We start from the raw sequence: 17,374 nt of genomic DNA on the forward strand, positions 1-17,374 counted from the left end.
TAAAATAAGCACAGTATAACCTAAGGCAAATAGTGTGAACTTATGCTGTGATCAACATATTTAATGACTATTTCTTTCTTTTTTTTTTTTTTTTCCTTTTTGTCTTTTTTCGTGTCCGGCAACGGATCGCAACCCTCTTCTCAGTGTTGCGCCCGTACCGGACCGGGACCGGCAATGGGATTGCAACCCTCGGTGCTGCGTCCGCACCTCGCTCAGCCAGTGAGCGGGAACAGGTCTGTATGTGGGATCTGAACCCTCAGCGGGAGCACCGCCACACTCCCAAGTGGCGCACTGTAGCAGTGTGCCACCGGGCCGGCCCTTTAATGACTATTTCTAATGAGCAGAACAGATTCCAGGATGGAGTCTCCAACATTCCTGTACTTGTGATGAGAATGGCAAAGGTTACCTCATATACAGGGATCTTGTCACAAACAAGTGGGGACAGTTCCAAAATGAATTTCAGTTATGGAAAACCATTATTTGGTTACTGAGAAAGTCACACTCAGCATTTTCTGGACCTCAAGCCTGTTTTCTTTCCATATACTACACACCAAAATCAATTATGCTAGGGTATTTAAAATAAACCACACCAATTACAACATGCAAAGAAATCCAAAAGCCATAATGCAAAATTTTCACAGAAGGCATTCATTTGATAACTTGGCTTGCAAACACAACAAATGACATTAGTAATTGGCTAAGTAAAATCTCAAGTTTTAAGAACAGAATTTTTTCATGCCTTATTTTGAATAATCAGTTACCTCAAATTGGTTGAAGGAGAGGTGCAGAAGTTAGCCAGAAATCCTACCAAGATATTGCCATCGAGAGAGAAAGAGAGAAAACACCAAAGACAGAGAAAGAAAGAATGGTCATCTTTACTTAAGGTGATTTATTCAAACTATTTTAAGGTTACAAAGTGGGAAAATTATGACAAAATGACATTTTCAGGTGTGTTTTATTTATTAACTACCTCTCATTTCGTAATCAATGAAATTTCAAAATATTGAGTATAGAAAACATAATGCCTTTAAAATTATCTATCTGTTCTTTCCAGTATTAGTGAAATAAACATAATGCAAAATTCTACCACAATTTTATAATGAACCAAAATAAAAAGCCATCTTACTTTATTTGATTTAATGTGACATTGTATTAAAAAAAAAGGCAAATGAAAAATTACCTTCACTGCTGCAGTGACAGCAGCAGTAGCTGCTAAGTTTAAACCTTGCCGTCCAAAGTTTACCATAGTCTCATATCCCCGTTCCTTTGCTTGTACAATATAATCATCAATCTCCTGGGGGGAATAAAACACAGATGTTGATTTTATTTAAAAATAGTGTAAGAAGCCAAAAACTGAGAGTTTAAGCCCATGATACAATAGTTTCACTGATTTTATACCATAAAGCATGTGATCATGTACATTTAAAAAAAATTATTTGTGAAAATAATTTATATATCTTACCCTTTCCTTTGAAGAAAGAAGGGGATGAAGGAATTTTCTATATATTAAACTTGCTCCTTTGGTATAGGGAGAGAGCAGCCATATGACAAAAGCAATCTTCAGCTCATAGTACAAGGGAAACCTAACAAGAAAGTTTTTTAAAATCAGCAGGTAAAAAATAAACTAAAAACAGTATAGAATTCATAAAAACACTTTTTAAAAGTTTAGTTATTGTGTTAAATTTTCACATGTAAAAGTCAGTGATCAGGGAAACAACCATGTCTGAATTGACAAACTGATCTTGTTTAACTCTGCTGTAGATTAGTTAACAGAAGAGCGACCTGATCCCCATAGAGATTCACACCTTCTAGTACAAAATTCTTCCTCTGAAGCAAGCACAGGAAAGCTGCCACACTGACTGCAGCAGTTAAGAGTAGGTATTAATAGTACTTGTCCATGGCAGTAAGGTGCACCTACCTACCCTGTCTGTAGAGCCAAACTGCCATGGAAGTACATGACATAACTAAAAGTATCAGGGGACAACTTTATATGTTCCAAGTGCACAACATTTACCCCATGCACACATGTCTTTATCTTTCCCAGAACTCCTAGAAAACTTTCCCTCCAATCCCATTTGGCCAAAATTGCAACGCTCTGTAGACCTAAATCATTCACTTGCAAAGGGAATGGAATTAACCATTGTTGTAGACTGGGAATCAGTGTTATATACTCATGCCCTTTTCCATGTGACTGTGCAGTGCCTTCTCTGTAGGCCACATACACCTCCCTGACTAATGACTATGGGTTTAGCCATGGGATTGGCGCTGGTGAATAGAATGTGAATGTGACATATGTCACATGCAAGCAGAAGCTTTGACTTCCTCACCCCGACGCCCTCAACCTCTTGCTTTAAGCTTTGCCTTCTGCCATGGGAACAGCTGCTTCTTCAGCCTTGATCCTGAAATGACAAGCTGCTTAAAACTGTGCTGAGCCCAGGACGAAAACTGCGGCTGACTATTTGCCCTCATGAGGCTTGAGCAGAAACAAAGGTTTGTTTTTCTAACCCACTGTGCTTTTAGGGTTGTTTATTGCGACAGTAAAAGTTAGCTAATGTATTATGAGGAGACCAGTATCTTGTGGTCCATGAGGCGATAAGATATATGATAACTGAGCAAATTTGGGTTCTTCTGGCAAGACAGGTAGGTAGGGGGCAGTGAGGAATGAATATTGTGTAGTCAACACAGGGTCTCTTGAACAGAGCAATTACAGAAGAGTTTCTGGACTTCATGGTTAATTTAAAATTTTTTTACATCACTCATTTTTAATAACACATATAAGCTACCTTTGCAATCAGAAAAAAGACAAAGTTTTTCTAAAAGGTACTTTGAAACTTAGACCTAGCATTGTTCAGAATTTGTGTTCTGTCCCTAAAAAACAAACAGACAGACGGAAAACTCTCCCCCAAACCTTTATACCAAAAACATAACAGGTAAATGAATGAATTTGGGGCAGAGAAAGGAAAACTTTTATTTCAACTCAGAAGAAAAAGATAGGTGCAGATACAGAGAAGTTCTGCAGGTTGCTAACAATATTTTAGTCTGATGACTTCTATTTTTTTGTAGCAAACCAATATGACCTAATGTGCTATGAGAATAGGAGAATAGCAAAGCAGGAAAGTTTAAGGAGAGAACAATAAAGGTTTGAAATAGACACAGGCAGGAATGGAAGTAGAAACTGACCAGAAGCAAGTAAAAGGAATGTCGAGGTTCAAATTGAAAACTGTATGAGAAGCTGATTGATTTTTCTGTCTGCATCGAGTAGCCCAGGTAAAGATGTAAAGAAGAGTGATTGTTGGACTAATTTAGGCCTAAAGTTTGTGCAGCAAAGGCAGCTGAAAATAGCAGCAAGGTACTAAGTTTAAACATTTCGAAAGGAAGACTTGCCAAGTGATAGCAAGGTTTAGGTTGAAATGCACTACTGAAACAGAGCCCAAGGAGATTCAAGTTATTTCATTTAGTATTGCTCCTCAGCAAAATGTAAAATCCTTGAGGATATAAACATGCTTTAATTTTACCTCATGCTATTTGGAATAGGGCAGCAAAGGATCTGGTGTTGAGTGGGTGTCTATGTGGGTGTTGATACTGTCCAGTTTGAATGTTTGCAGATGAGTTTTTAAGGCTGAGGAAGGAGTGCTAAAATCAGATGCTGTGGGCTTCAAAAGAGGAGTCGTTTAGGAAGTGATAGAGAAAAATAGTCTGAAGTCATCAGTGTAGAAAAAGAATGATGACAACCAAGCTTCTCTTCTCCAAGATACTGGGGGGAGGTGAGTGGAGGGAGGGCACAGGATGCACCTGGGGAAAAGAATGAACTGCCTTTACTTCAGGGGGGCTGTAAGGAAAGCAATGTTCTTATGGGGAAAGCAGATGAAGAAAATGAGACGATGGATAATTAGGAAACTTGATCAAATTCACTTAGTTCATAGCAGAGCAGGATAAGAACACAGGACACCTGATAATGAGTCTATAGTCTGGCCTCTTCTCAACAAGAGAACTTACCAAGCAACTGTTTGATCTGTTACTGTTTCAATGACAGTATAGAGAGCAAAAACAATCCAGTACATCATCCACCGAACCTGGAAATAATAAAAATACTAGTGAAACAGTAGACTACAATTATTTGCAACTCTGAATAACTTTAAATGTGTGTGTGTATATTTATATGTGAAATGAGGGTACTTCAAAAAGTTCGTGGAAAAACAGAATTAAAAGATACTATAAATCTTTCTATGAACTTTTCGAAGTACCCTTGCGCACGGGTGTGCGCACCTGCATGTGTGTTTGTGTGTACTTCTAGATATACAGGATGTTGGGTCAAATGCAGAAGGAGATGGTTTAGTTTTCAAAAGGTATTATGTTTGAGTTTTTTACATCACTACATCAACAGTCTTGGGATACAAGAATCAAAGAATAACAAATCTCTGGGGTCTGATACAAAAAACTGGAAAAACAGGAAATATTTTTCTTAACTGGAGTAAAGTTCTTTAAAATATGTTACCTGTACGCTTCTTTATGAAGTCTACTGCTATCTAATTACATAAGTAACATAGTATATAATATGATATAACCACATTCAATCTTTACTAGCCTTTAAAATGTTGCATTTCTTATTTTTCAATTATAGAAAATGTTCAGAAAAATGCTTGCTTTGGTATTTCATAGACAATATAAGACTATAACTCAAGTAGTTTTTATAGTTTTCTATTTACATGGACAAACCAATTAAAAATAACCATGAATAACTTTTGAAGCAATTGTACTGCGAGATATGAATAATACTAATTTGCCGTAATTTATAAAGAATACTAAAAGCTTAAAAAATTGCCTAAAGTAAATATAGGGTCCATTATCTATATCTGAAATACAAACAAATTGATTTACAAAATTATCATCTCAAATTAAAAAAAAAAAAAAGACCAAATGTTCTCTTTAGTTTTTCCACTTCTCATTTTGACTCTCTCACTACTATCAACTCAAAGCTTTTGTCCAAGTGTGGGGATTTTCTTCCTGGTCTAAAATCCTGTGTGTCTTTTTATGTTGTCTCTTCTTCCCTCCCACCCCAGACCCACCCTTTTAAAAAAGGGAGTGATGCTCTCATGGGACTTCATTCACTTAGCCTTTCCAAATCCAAACACTAATTTATTACTTTTACCTCTCAACTGTATTCACAAGGTTATCTTTTACCCTGATTGACTCCTCCCCAAGAAAAGAAATGAAGGGAAGATGATGGCAATCAGAACAATGTGTTTTTATAGAGCTAGAAGGGATCGTGGAGGTGATCAAATTTTTTAAATCTAAACAATCCTTTACTGAAAAAAACTGTAAAAACATTACAAAAGAAACTGTTCTAGCTGGGTCTCCCATTCAACCTACCCTAGGACTCTTGGGGAGATTCCAAGAAAACCTAGCACTCCATGGGGTAGGGGTTGAAAACAAATAATATGGTGAATTTCCCTCATTTTACTGAGGGCCAAAATAAATAAGATGCTCAAGGTCACCAAGCTAGGAAATGGCTGGAGGAGGCACAGACCACCTTAAAATCTGCACGAGGCAGCTTTTTAAACAAGTGGCTGCCACAGACCAATCTTTCCAGTTCTCTAGGATTTCCTGGATCTCTCCCTCTCCTGTACTCAGCACAGAGATTTCAGTGTAAAAATAATCACGTTCTTTCCCAGGAAAGTGGAGGCTTAAACTAAATTTGCCTCTCCCCAAAGAAAGTTTAGGAAACTCTCAGAAAAAAGTATTTAACTCAATACTTGTTATTTTTCATTATTTCACATTTTTCATTTTTTCCCAACCTCCAAAGGGATGACAAGTATAAGAAATACTCCACAAATACTTATAATTTATCTATTAGTAGGGATGAGTAGAGGTAAAATGGACTATACAGATATTAACTGTTTGCTGATATTCACTGAATGACTAATTGTTGAAAGGATTAGAAATGCTGCACATCCCCAAAATTTCAAAAGTACCCTTGCTTCAGTTAAGTGCTCGTTCAGTTTTCAAATGAAGCCATCGAATTAATTTTAAAACTCACAAAATAAGTTCTTTAAAATATATAATTTTACCTCTAAGAAACAAAATATACATCTGTTTACGTTGTGAGAATATTGAGTAATGTCAAAAATAAAAAAAGGAGAAAAAAAAAAAGAAGTCTTTGCCTTTTTAGTTAAAAAACCACCACCACCACCACAAAATAACAAACGATCCAATCAAAAGGGAATTTCTGGACATTTTCCTGTTTGACAATTTGCTCTCTTGAACTTATCAATTTTTTGTTCTCCTTATCAGAAATACGAACTGTATACATAGTTGAATCCAGGCAATAATTAAATGACTTCAATGAGCATGTGTTATTCATGGGAGCAACCACAAAGAAAGTTAACCTTGAAAATACATTGCTTTCGTTTTTCCATTAATGGATTTGATTGGGATTTCACACCAAATGATTACTCAGCAGAGCTTTTATTAAAGCTATACCTCAAGGCCACTCAGCCTACTGTTTTGGCCCAAGGTACTAACAGAGAGAAGTCAAGGAAAAAAAAAAAAAAGGAGTAAGTCACAATTATAATTAAACATATGTGAAGATAAAGATACAGAATATATTTAGATCAGTCAAAAACATCAATAACAAATGCAATATTAATACCAAAATTGGTAGGAAAACAATTACAATGACAATCTTATAAATGTATATAACCAGATAAAACAGAAATAACTGTTATTAAAATATGTTAAGCAAATAAAAGCCAATAATTTAACAGGTGATTTTAACAAATCACAATCCACCATTTAAGTTACTGGGAAAAAAGGTTACTAGCATCATATTTATTGGTACAAATTTATGTTTTGGGGAAAGTGGGAATAGTATTTATTTCCAGTTCAGAAAAAATTGGTAAAATCAACAAATCTTTTTGATATCTTCATGAGAACAATGAAAGCTGTACTCAACTTTTTCTTTTTTTTTCCTTTTTGTCTTTTTTCGTGTCCGGCAACGGATTGCAACCCTCAGTGTCGCGCCCGTACCGGACCGGGACCGGCAACGGGATCGCAACCCTCAGTGTCGTACCCGCACCTCGCTCAGCCAGTGAGCGGGAACTGGTCTGTATGTGGGATCCGAACCCTCAGTGGGAGCGCCGCCGCGCTCCCAAGCGGCGCACTGTAGCAATGCGCCACCAGGCCGGCCCTGTACTCAACTTTTTCTTAAAAGTCTCTGTGACTCTCTTCAGTGTATAAACCCCAATCCCAGTGGTAAATATTTTCAATACATATGACAGTTCATTTTCAGAAAGAGGGTTTGTGTTATAGGAGGAGGCTCAGGAAGAAATGCCTGAATACTCTGTAACTACTTCTATGTAGTCTAGTCCATGACCATAAAAAAGCCGTGAGAGAGAGAAAAAAGTCTCTTTGATCCTGGAGAACTGAATTTTCCAAGGTGAAGCTTACACCTATAAGCTCTAAGATGGGACACAAACGTACACCCACACCCCCATACCGACACTATCCTTTTTTTTTTTTGTCCTTTTTGAGACCTGCCGCACCGCGCTCAGCCAGTGAGTGCTGTGAGCGCACCGGCCAGCCCTATATAGGATCCTAACCCACGGCGGGAGCGCTGCTGCGCTCCCAGCACTGCACTCTCCCGAGTGTGCTACAGGCTCGGCCCCCAACACTATCCTTTTGATTAATCTTTCATATCAAACATAATTTAGTCAATTCTTAAGGACTCAGGAGGCATCATTAAAATGACTCATTGATACAATTGCAGCAAACCCTACCTACTTCATATCAAGGGACTAGAAACATAAATATTGCGTCTGTCTTCAAGAATTTAACATTTTATCAGGGAGAAAAACAAATAAATAACTATGATAAAAAACGTTCTGTTGTTTTTACTACACTAGATGCCCTAGCTCCCAGTATGAGTCATGAGCCAAACACTTCGAGGAAAGCTTACTAAAGGAATTATTTATAAAGTTGTGGGCAAGGTTCAGGAAAACCAATAAAGGATAGTAGTGTACCCCCGAGCTAGCAACAGCAGGAACTGGCGTTATGCCTAGGTGTGTAGGATGGAGGGGAGAGAAAGGTTTCTCGGAACCCAGAGAGGGTAAGTGTAGATGAAAGCTAAGTGGGCCTCAGGTAAAAAGTCACAGCCAATCCCTGGTGGCAGGAAGGGAGCTGGGAGAACAAATACCTGGAGTACCCCACACTCCTCTGTCTTCTGATCTGCACGGGCCTCTCATGGGCAACCCAAAGGGAGGCCAGAGATGATCTAGTCTGTATAGATCAGCCTCCTGGGCCATAAGCAAGGAAGAGGAGTGTGGAGAGTAGAGGGGCAATTCCACTGGAGGGGCAAATGGAAGGTCCAGCACTACTAACCCTGTCACCTCTTTGAAACCTACCTAGAAGTGAAGTCATTTCTCACCACTTCCAGAGATACCTTCCTAGACCAGATGGCCATCATCTCCTGTCTGGATTATTTTGATAGTATCCTAACTGATCTCTGCTTTTTTGAGTCTATTCTGCACACAACAGTCAGAGTGTTTCCTTAAAACAGAAGCCAAATCATGTTATTGCTCTGCTTAAACCCCTCTGATGGTTCCCCATTAAAATTCTTACCATGGCCTAAAAGGTTCTATGTATCTGGCCCCATTACCTCTCTAGCCTCATCTAATATGACACCACCTTTCCCCATTCTGCTCCAGCCACATCAGTCCTTTTACTGTCCCTTGCATGTGCTCATGTGCTCCTGCCTCAGGGCCTTTGTACCCTGTTTCGAATATCAATATCCTCTTAACTCCCTTATCCTGCTTTATTATTTTTTTAAGCACATATTACATAACATAGACACAACTAACAAATATTTACTCCCCCCCCATCTTTCCCTACTAGAATGTAAACTCTGAGAGCACAAAGACTCTTATTTTGCTCACTGCTGAATCCCCTGTTCCTGGCACAGAAGGTGCTCAATAAATGCATGTTGATGAACTGTTGAATGAATTTGGGGCTGCACATAGCTTAGTGTGCTCCTTTTTGTAAGGACTTCAAAAGGCTGGAAAGTAGATAGGAGGTAAAGACATGATGAGTAAATATAAACTATTTTTTAAGAGATCTTTAAAAAAAAAAAAAAGGAGAGGGGAAATAAAAAATATCATGAGGCAAAATGAAAGCATGTTGGGGCCGGCCCGGTGGCGCACTGCTACAGTGCGCTGCTTGGGAGCGTGGCGGCGCTCCCGCCGAGGGTTCGGATCCCACATACAGACCGGTTCCCGCTCACTGGCTGAGCGAGGTATGGGCGTGACACCGAGGGTTGCGATCCCGTTGCCGGTCCCGGTCCGGTACGGGCACGACACTGAGGGTTGCGATCCGTTGCCAGACACGAAAAAAGACAAAAAAAAAAAAATGAAAGCATGTTTATGTCCTCAAGGAGTACATTTTACTGGACATTTTACTGGACAGATAATGAGATTCAAATTATGAGAAAGCAGGAATATTTAAACAAAATCCCAGATGAGACAGAGAAGGATAAGATTAGGAACATAGAAAGAAGGGGTTCAAGAGAGAAGCAGGACTGCATCTTCCTCCAGGATAGAAGGATAGGAAGAAAAGAGCGGCTGTGTTGGGAAGAGGGTTGAAGAGGTTCATAGTTGAGGACCTCTACCTCCACTCTGCAGAAAGTAGGAAGGCAGGCCATCTGCTAAGACTGGGCATGGTTGGAAGGGAAGTGGATTTGAGAAGAGCAGTAAAGGTTTAGAAAAGTTGTTTTTTATGGATGGGAAAGGAAGCTGCCTAGGGAAGAGCTAGAGCAGACTATGTGACCAATGATACCTTCACCTGTTCTGGGTGTCAGAACAAGGGCTGTGATGAAAGGTCTAGGACTTGAGCTCGTCAGCCCCCCTTGCAGGTAGGCAGGGCCATGTGTCCAGTTGTCACCAACAGAATAGGAGGGGAGGCTTTTGAGAAGTGGGTATGTTTCCTCCACAGGCTTTTCCCTTTTTCCTGCTGGTGGGGATGGCAGGGAGCAGTGCAACCTAGGAAGCTGTTGAAGGTGGGCACAGACTGAGTTCTTAAACAGTTGCACAAGGAGGATTCCTTGCTGAAATGAATTCCTTACCTCATGCTGGCCTATTATCTGAGAGAGAAATACATTTCTATATTCCTTCAGTCACTGCACTGCTGTTGCATATTATGATCACAGCAGCTTAGCCTACCCTAACATGAGAGTTTACACTCTAATCTCTGCATGGATTGAGAGAGCAAGGGCACAATAGCGATGGTTCCAGAATTAGGCTGGAATAGTCATAGTGCTATTAGTTGCCATTTGTGGAATGGCTAATGTCCTGGCTGGAGGTGATGGATACTACCACCACAATGATCTGGGAATGGAGCGGTGCACTACCCTTTTAAGAAACCATCTGAGATAGCCTCAGGGGACTCAGAAGTATCTGGGAAGAAATTAGAAGGTAAAGAAGGATTGATGTTTTCATGCAGCAGACTGGGGCAGAGCCAGAGGAATAGTATTTTGTATCAGTATTGGCAAGTGTGGCCTCTAATTGTGTGAATTTGTTAGTTATCTCCTGCATTATCAGTATATGTGATTTCAGGAGCAATCCTCTTCTACTTTCAATAGGCCAAGAAATCAGATAGAGTATATGTCTGTTTCTAACAAGCTTATCTGAGTGGGAGGCCAATGAGATATCCAAAGATTAAGGTGCATAAAAGTCAGTGGGAAGGCTACATGAAAAAAGTTGTTCAATGTTCTGTTTTACTTACTTTGCTTTGTTTTCTTTCCCAAGAGTGTACTTAATGCCTAGTATAGTACTTGGCATAAAACAGATGCTCAAAAATATTTATTAAAAGAATTAATGATCTGAGTTGTTAATAAAAAAGATGGTAATTTCTATTTTTCCTAATTATTTGGTAATAAATTTCTCTTGGAAGTGGACACAATGAAATGGCAATCATTTTTCAATTTTGCAGCACTTTAATCATATTTTTCGTGACTAGAGAAATGTGATGAATATTTTAATTGGAATAAAATATTTATAAATAAGAGTACTCAAATGAAATCTTAAAATCATTTAAATATCAAAAGAAATTTATTTTCCAAGGAAATATACTCTTATAATTAGGCAAGTTTTTTTGAAGATTATGGAGTCATCTGTGATATAAAACCATAGAATCTAAAATTACATTCTGGTTTATATAGTGGATGGATCAGATTATCCTACTTAACAAGCCAGCACTTGCTTTATTATTACTCAAAATCCAGAAGGCTTTTATAAAGCCTTAGCATTTCAGAAATCCAGACAGTCATGTGATGGTGTACTTAGCTTTACCCTCTCAAAGGACTCAGAGGATATTTAAAGCTTGAGCAAATACTGTAAAACAAACGTACCCACAGGCTAAATTTACTCTCAGAAGACCCAGCTCCATTTACCTACCCTGATGCCAAAAAAAAAAGCTGGCCTCATTTCATGATCTTTTAATACTTTTCAACAAAACAGGTTTTTATGATTTACATTCTTAGACAGAAATTTTATGAAATTGATTTAGATCCCAGGATAAACAAATAAAGCAAACAAAAAATGAGTTGCAACTGCAAAATGATCCTCATGATTCGCATCACAGAAAGTGAGAGCAATACAAAGGCCCCAAATATACAGAGGAATATCATGTTCTGGTGGGAGGCAAGTTGCTATACATTTACAAAAGTCATGGATAATAGCAATAATGGCATACTAATTAAAAAGCATTTCTCTTGGGCCTGCCCGGTGGCGCACTCGGTAGAGTGCGGCGCTTGGGAGTGCGGCGGCCCTCCCGCCGAGGGTTCAGATCCCATATAGAGACTGGTCCGCTCACTGGTTGAGCGTGGTGCGGGCGCGACACCAAGGGTTGCGATCCCATTGCCAGTCGCGGTATGGGCGTGACACTGAGGGTTGTGATTCCGTTACCGATCACAAAAAAAGACAAAAAGGAAAAAAAAAAAAAGCATTTCTCTTAAATTGTACCTTTTTATAATTTATTCATGTTAGGCCATGGCTAGTGTGATACTACGGTAGCAATGATAACAATAATGTTAAATGGCATAACTGTATTAATTTATACTTGTACAATAAAAAGAAAAATTAAAATGATAATAGTAATTTGATAAATATTACTTAGGGCCTACTATGAACAAAGCCTTTGACATGAATAGTTATAAACTCTGATGTCAAGGTGTTCCTACCCCCAAGAAGCTTTCATGTGGGGGATTAATATAAGAAGACATATAAAAGGATAAGGTTAGGTGATTACCAGCACAATGTTTGATCCAACATATAACTACCAATATTTTATTATATATTACATTATACATGGTATATTATTCACTGCCTTGTATGAATGAAATTTCTTCACTTCTAAAGGAAAGCCTTCCCTAATTACCCTTACCCCCTCCAAAGGTCATATGTAATCTTTGGGCACTGTATTTTCCTTTGTAGCAAATCTGTGTGCTTGGTTTACATAACGTCTGCCTCTGCCATTTGACTATAACAACCAACAGGGACTGAAATTGTCTCGTTCATTATCATATTCCTGGTACTTAGCACCCTGTGACTGATAAAGCAAGCACAGAGGAAGGCTTCTACTCAACTATTTCTTAAATTTTAAGGTCTGAATAGATACCAGATTCAAACAAGTAACTCTGAACTGCAAGCAGCAGTTAATAACATATAAAATAATCTAATTTAGTCAAAACTGTTTTCAAAATTATCAGAGATTAAATAACTTTCCAACTTCTCCTAATTACAGATTCTTTGAATCATAATGCTGGTCTTTAAGAAAAAATGAAAAGTTACATATGCCTAATGATTTCAATTATAACCACACTAAGTAAATCCAGAGCACAAAATACTAAAATATGTTTCACTGGAAAAAAAATCTTTGCTGAGTCTAAAAAAAAATAAACACTGCTGAATTTCAGACCACCCAAAGAGAACTTTATTTTCTGACCATTATTAGTTATTCACTCAATTCAGTTCACCCCAAACATTCACTGTATACCACATGCAGAGACAACAGAGAGATCCTCTGATATAGAATTCTTTAGAAACAGTATAGAGTTGAAAAGATTTCTCCCGTTTCATTAATATTACACAATAATTTGGTTACTTCATAATGATCTCTTTTCCCACTAAAAACAAAGAGGAAGAAAATGTGAGAAATCGAACAAAATAACTCCCTCTTTTATCTAACCCAGATGGCTTCGTTATGGGATTTTTCTCAGAGCTGGGCCAAGTTAGAGGCATGGTTGAAAACAAGCTTGTTGAAGTTAAATCCAAAATGGATAGAGACCATGGCTAAAAATAGTTTTTTAAAAAAAATGGAGCATGTGTTGGGGGTGAATGTTAGGTTAGGATTGGTTTGGGCTTCCTCAACTTTGGGGTACTTCTTCTCCCACTGTCCTCTTTGAATATGTCTTAACTTTCTGCAGCTCCCTAGTACTCAAACGATTGACTTTCAAAAGCTGAACTTGTACCTGCAGTTTTGTTATCACTGCCAAAGACCTCACAGAATACTGTTGCTCTGGAGGAGAAAGCTTCACATCATATAGATGTATCTGATGTTAAAGTGAATTAAAATGCGGCAGATCGTCAACAGAAGTGGATAGTTCTGTCACAATATTGCACTGGTCTTCCTGGCACTCTTGAATCACGGAAACTCCATATATCTCATCCCTGACCACAGCAGACTTTAAGAAACTTGAGAAGGGAACGTGCAGAAATGTTTAAAAACTAGACAGTAATTAATTACAAAAGAGTCCTGAAAAAAAGATGCAAAAAGCAGGAACTGCTTAAGGGAACTGTTACCTGGAGCAGAATTTAGTAAGGAATGACTTCTCAGTTCCAAAACAACTCTCTCCATCCACACTGGCTGAGAATTCACACTTCACTTTTTATATTATTTAAAGTCCTACTGATTTATTTGGGATAATAGGCATTTGTAACAGACACAGTTTCCTTTTAACAACACCACACAGCATTTCTCAGGATTTTAGCATGGGAAAGAACTTAAACAGCCATCCTATTGGTTAGCCTAGTTTCCACCCTAAATTGGCAACCTATTTTCTTCTTTCCCTTGGTGTTCCCAAAGTCTTGGCCCATTACGTTTCCTGTTTGAGGCATTCCCAAGGGTGACACCACTTCCTAGGTACTTGGGCCCCCCAGTTCCTCACCTATCTTAATGCAGTCGATTCCATCTTGCTACTTCCACAAGTGAGCTTACCTACCCACTACAAAAATATGCTTCTTTCTCCAGGAGACTGGCAAGGCTATGACTGACATAGTAAGTGAAGAATTTCATTCTTTAGGTAAGACACCACCCCTGATATGCGAATTGTAGCTTTATACTATAGGCTTGACAACACACTTTAAACATATAGTAAAGGGTTGCCTTATAATACCACCAGGACCACATGGTCTTCCTGAGAAAGCAAAGACTGATAGGAAAAAAAAAAAAAAAACTCTAGGAAGAATAAATCTCAAACTTGTGTTATCAAATTACTTTTCTACAAAAGCATGTGCAATCAATCTCACAAAGAGAACTGAGGTTTACATTTGGGGTGTGTGTGTTGGCGGGGGCGGCAAGTAACAGAGCACAGGATACTTGGGGTAAGGAGGGGCTCCCTGGGACCACAGGATAGGGCCCTGGGTATACACAGTGAGAGGAACAGAGACTGGAGAAAGGTGCAGAAAGAAGGGTGGATGATCCTAAAGGGAAACTTCACTGATGTAGACATTTTGTCTAGGGTCAGCCCTAAAATACAGAAACTAGGAGGAAGTCCAACTCAATATCCTTACTCCCCTAATTGTATTATATGCTTAATTTTGTTAAAATATTATTTTTCTATAATTATTACAAATTGTTAATCAATCAATTTATGTAAGATGTTTCTAAAACAATTTGTTATTTAGTGCCTGTCTACATATATAAACTTATTTTTAAGAAAAGCACAGTGTGGTAAAGTGCTTGGTGAAGGACTGCTTTAGTGCCACAGTAAAACAGGACACCTCAGAATCAATGGTTTTCAACTTCGCTGTGGATAAGAATCACTAAGGGATTATGAACAATTAATATAGATTCTTAGGCCCCATCATCACAATGTGTAGAGAGAGGGTAGCCAGGCATTTGAAAACCAGACTCCGTTAGTATTTTTTATGTGTAATCAGAGTTGAAAACATGCACAAAATCCTTGCTGTTTGAACTGTGGTCTATAGAGCAGCAGCACTGGTATCACCTGGGAGCCTGCTGGAAATGCAGAATCTCAAGCCCAGGTCAGACCTACTAAATTGGAATCTGCATTTTAACAACATCCCAGGGGGATTCATATGCTCATTAAAGTGTGGGAAGCACTGCAGTGGGAGGCTGTTCCACATATGTTCTGACAATATCAACTGGAAGAAGGTCGTACCATTCCCAAAGAGAATATGAGTCTTGGGTTAGAAGAGAAGATAGACTAGGTTTTGTGAGATAATTTGTTCAATGTAAACACTTAAAATGTACCTTTATTTTCATAACACTGTTCAGGCACATCATCAGTTAAACACAAAATACCAAAAAGCTCAAAGAAATAGAAGGAGCTGGGCCTTTAGCCCACCTCTCAGAGGCATTGTTCATGGCTATCAACTGAGTAGGTAAAACCCTTGAGAGAACAAACCAGAGAAGAGTACCCCAACAGGCTCCTCTACCCAAGTTCCAGGAGGAATGTTCCTGTTGTCTCCCCACCCCAAGAGCCCAAAGCTATCTAGACACAGACGACTTGATGGAGATTCCCTGCCTTTCCAAGAAGAAAGTGCCCTTACATTCCCCTCCATCAGACTAAATCTGCCTCTGGCATGGAGAAGGTAAGAACCTTGATTAATAAACTGAAACTATGTTCAAACATAATATCAATGGCAAAAACTTCCCCAGTTGGCTTCAATAATTAATTTATTTTGATATTCTTGTTAACAAGGATATAACGTAATAAAACTGAACTGTTAGATCTACATTTAAAAGCCACTGTTGGAAATCCTTCAAAATTACTATATATTGTAAATATATATTACTCAATTCAAACTATTTCTGTGACTTTTTAAGACCTTTTGAGGATTTCTTCCATTTTACCTGCAGAGTTTGGATCTGTGGTTTAAAAAAACCCTGTAGTTATATTTTTAATTAAAAAAAAATATTTATTCTAATAGCCAAAGAGATAGACAAAATTTAAGATGAATATTTATACAATAAATTTCAATATATTTTACATTTTTTCATAGTTTTTCAAAAGAGCATCTTTTTACATTTCTATTATGTTTCTGAAGTAACATTTTTCTCTTATGAGGTTTTCAGGCAAGATTTTATTTCTCTTACTTAGCTAAATTCTTCAGAAAAAGTTCTAGCTTTTATATTTTTGGGAGAACCTTTCACAGTGTGATGGCAATCTGGTTGACAATCTGATTATTACGGCTGTATGGGTAAAGCAGTATATTTCTAAAATTACATAATGGAAAGATGATGTACATGTCTGAACATTCCAAAGGCAGATTCTGGTATTGTGTGAAAGGAGAAATTTCACTGTATAAATAATGCAACCTCTAGCTAAAAAAAAAAAAGTAGTCAGGCATATCTGACATTACCAGAAAATATTCCATTTTTTAATAATAAAAATTGTAGTAGTTTAATATTTTCTTTGTCACTTAAATTTAGCATTGCTTGCTTAAACACTTTTCTTGTTTTTCATTTTGTCAATTCTTTTTCTACTCTTCCCCCAACATTAGCTATTTCAAGTGTTTATTTTATTGAATTTATTCAAGAGAACATCTCTTAGGTACTCTAACTCCCCTGATTTTCAATTTTTGGTATTTGCTTTTATATTGCTTTATTCATCCCACTTTCCTTCCAGATTCTTTTCATATCTTTTTATATTCTTCTTGCTTTGTGAGTTAGTTTCATTTTTCTTCCTTCCTTTTCCAGAGAACATCTTTTAAAAATGTTATGTTCTATAATATATATTATTGTCATTTTTGTTTTTGAATTAGTCTATTACTGCACTTTTGATTTCTCTTGTAGTTAATTACTATTTCTCCTGTTTGGAGCTTATTTGGGGTTTTCTTCAAAACAGTGAAGTTGTGGTTTCTGAACAGATAAAGAGAAGGCAGAGCACTGGTTGCCTCTGAATGCAGTTCTCCCTGCAGTGAGGGTGGTGGCAGTTGAATTTTTTGGTTATTGTCGCTTTTATGATTTCTAGCTATTCCACTACTACGTTTTAGGGGGGAGGTGGCTAGGCCTCTCTCCAAATTACTTCTTAGCAGCATTTCCTTTAATGGAAACAACTGTTCCTGTCCCCCTTTAAAAATCC

The 17,374-nt window shown here is 38.0% G+C and overlaps 1 protein-coding gene across 1 annotated transcript in view; it reads right to left on the bottom strand.

The window, feature by feature from the left end:
* REEP3 (receptor accessory protein 3) overlaps nucleotides 1-17,374 on the bottom strand; it is a 42,295-nt gene that overhangs the window by 14,426 nt on the left and 10,495 nt on the right. The window contains exons 2-4 of the mRNA XM_008569548.1: nucleotides 3,997-4,073; nucleotides 1,463-1,583; nucleotides 1,181-1,294 (exon numbers count right to left, since the gene is read on the bottom strand). Of these exons, the coding sequence (XP_008567770.1) occupies nucleotides 1,181-1,294; nucleotides 1,463-1,583; nucleotides 3,997-4,073 (312 nt within the window). The remainder of the gene's footprint in view (nucleotides 1-1,180; nucleotides 1,295-1,462; nucleotides 1,584-3,996; nucleotides 4,074-17,374) is intronic.

The sequence above is a fragment of the Galeopterus variegatus genome, unplaced genomic scaffold, assembly GCF_000696425.1.
Source record: "Galeopterus variegatus unplaced genomic scaffold, G_variegatus-3.0.2 Scaffold510, whole genome shotgun sequence".
Taxonomy (NCBI): Eukaryota; Metazoa; Chordata; class Mammalia; order Dermoptera; family Cynocephalidae; genus Galeopterus; species Galeopterus variegatus.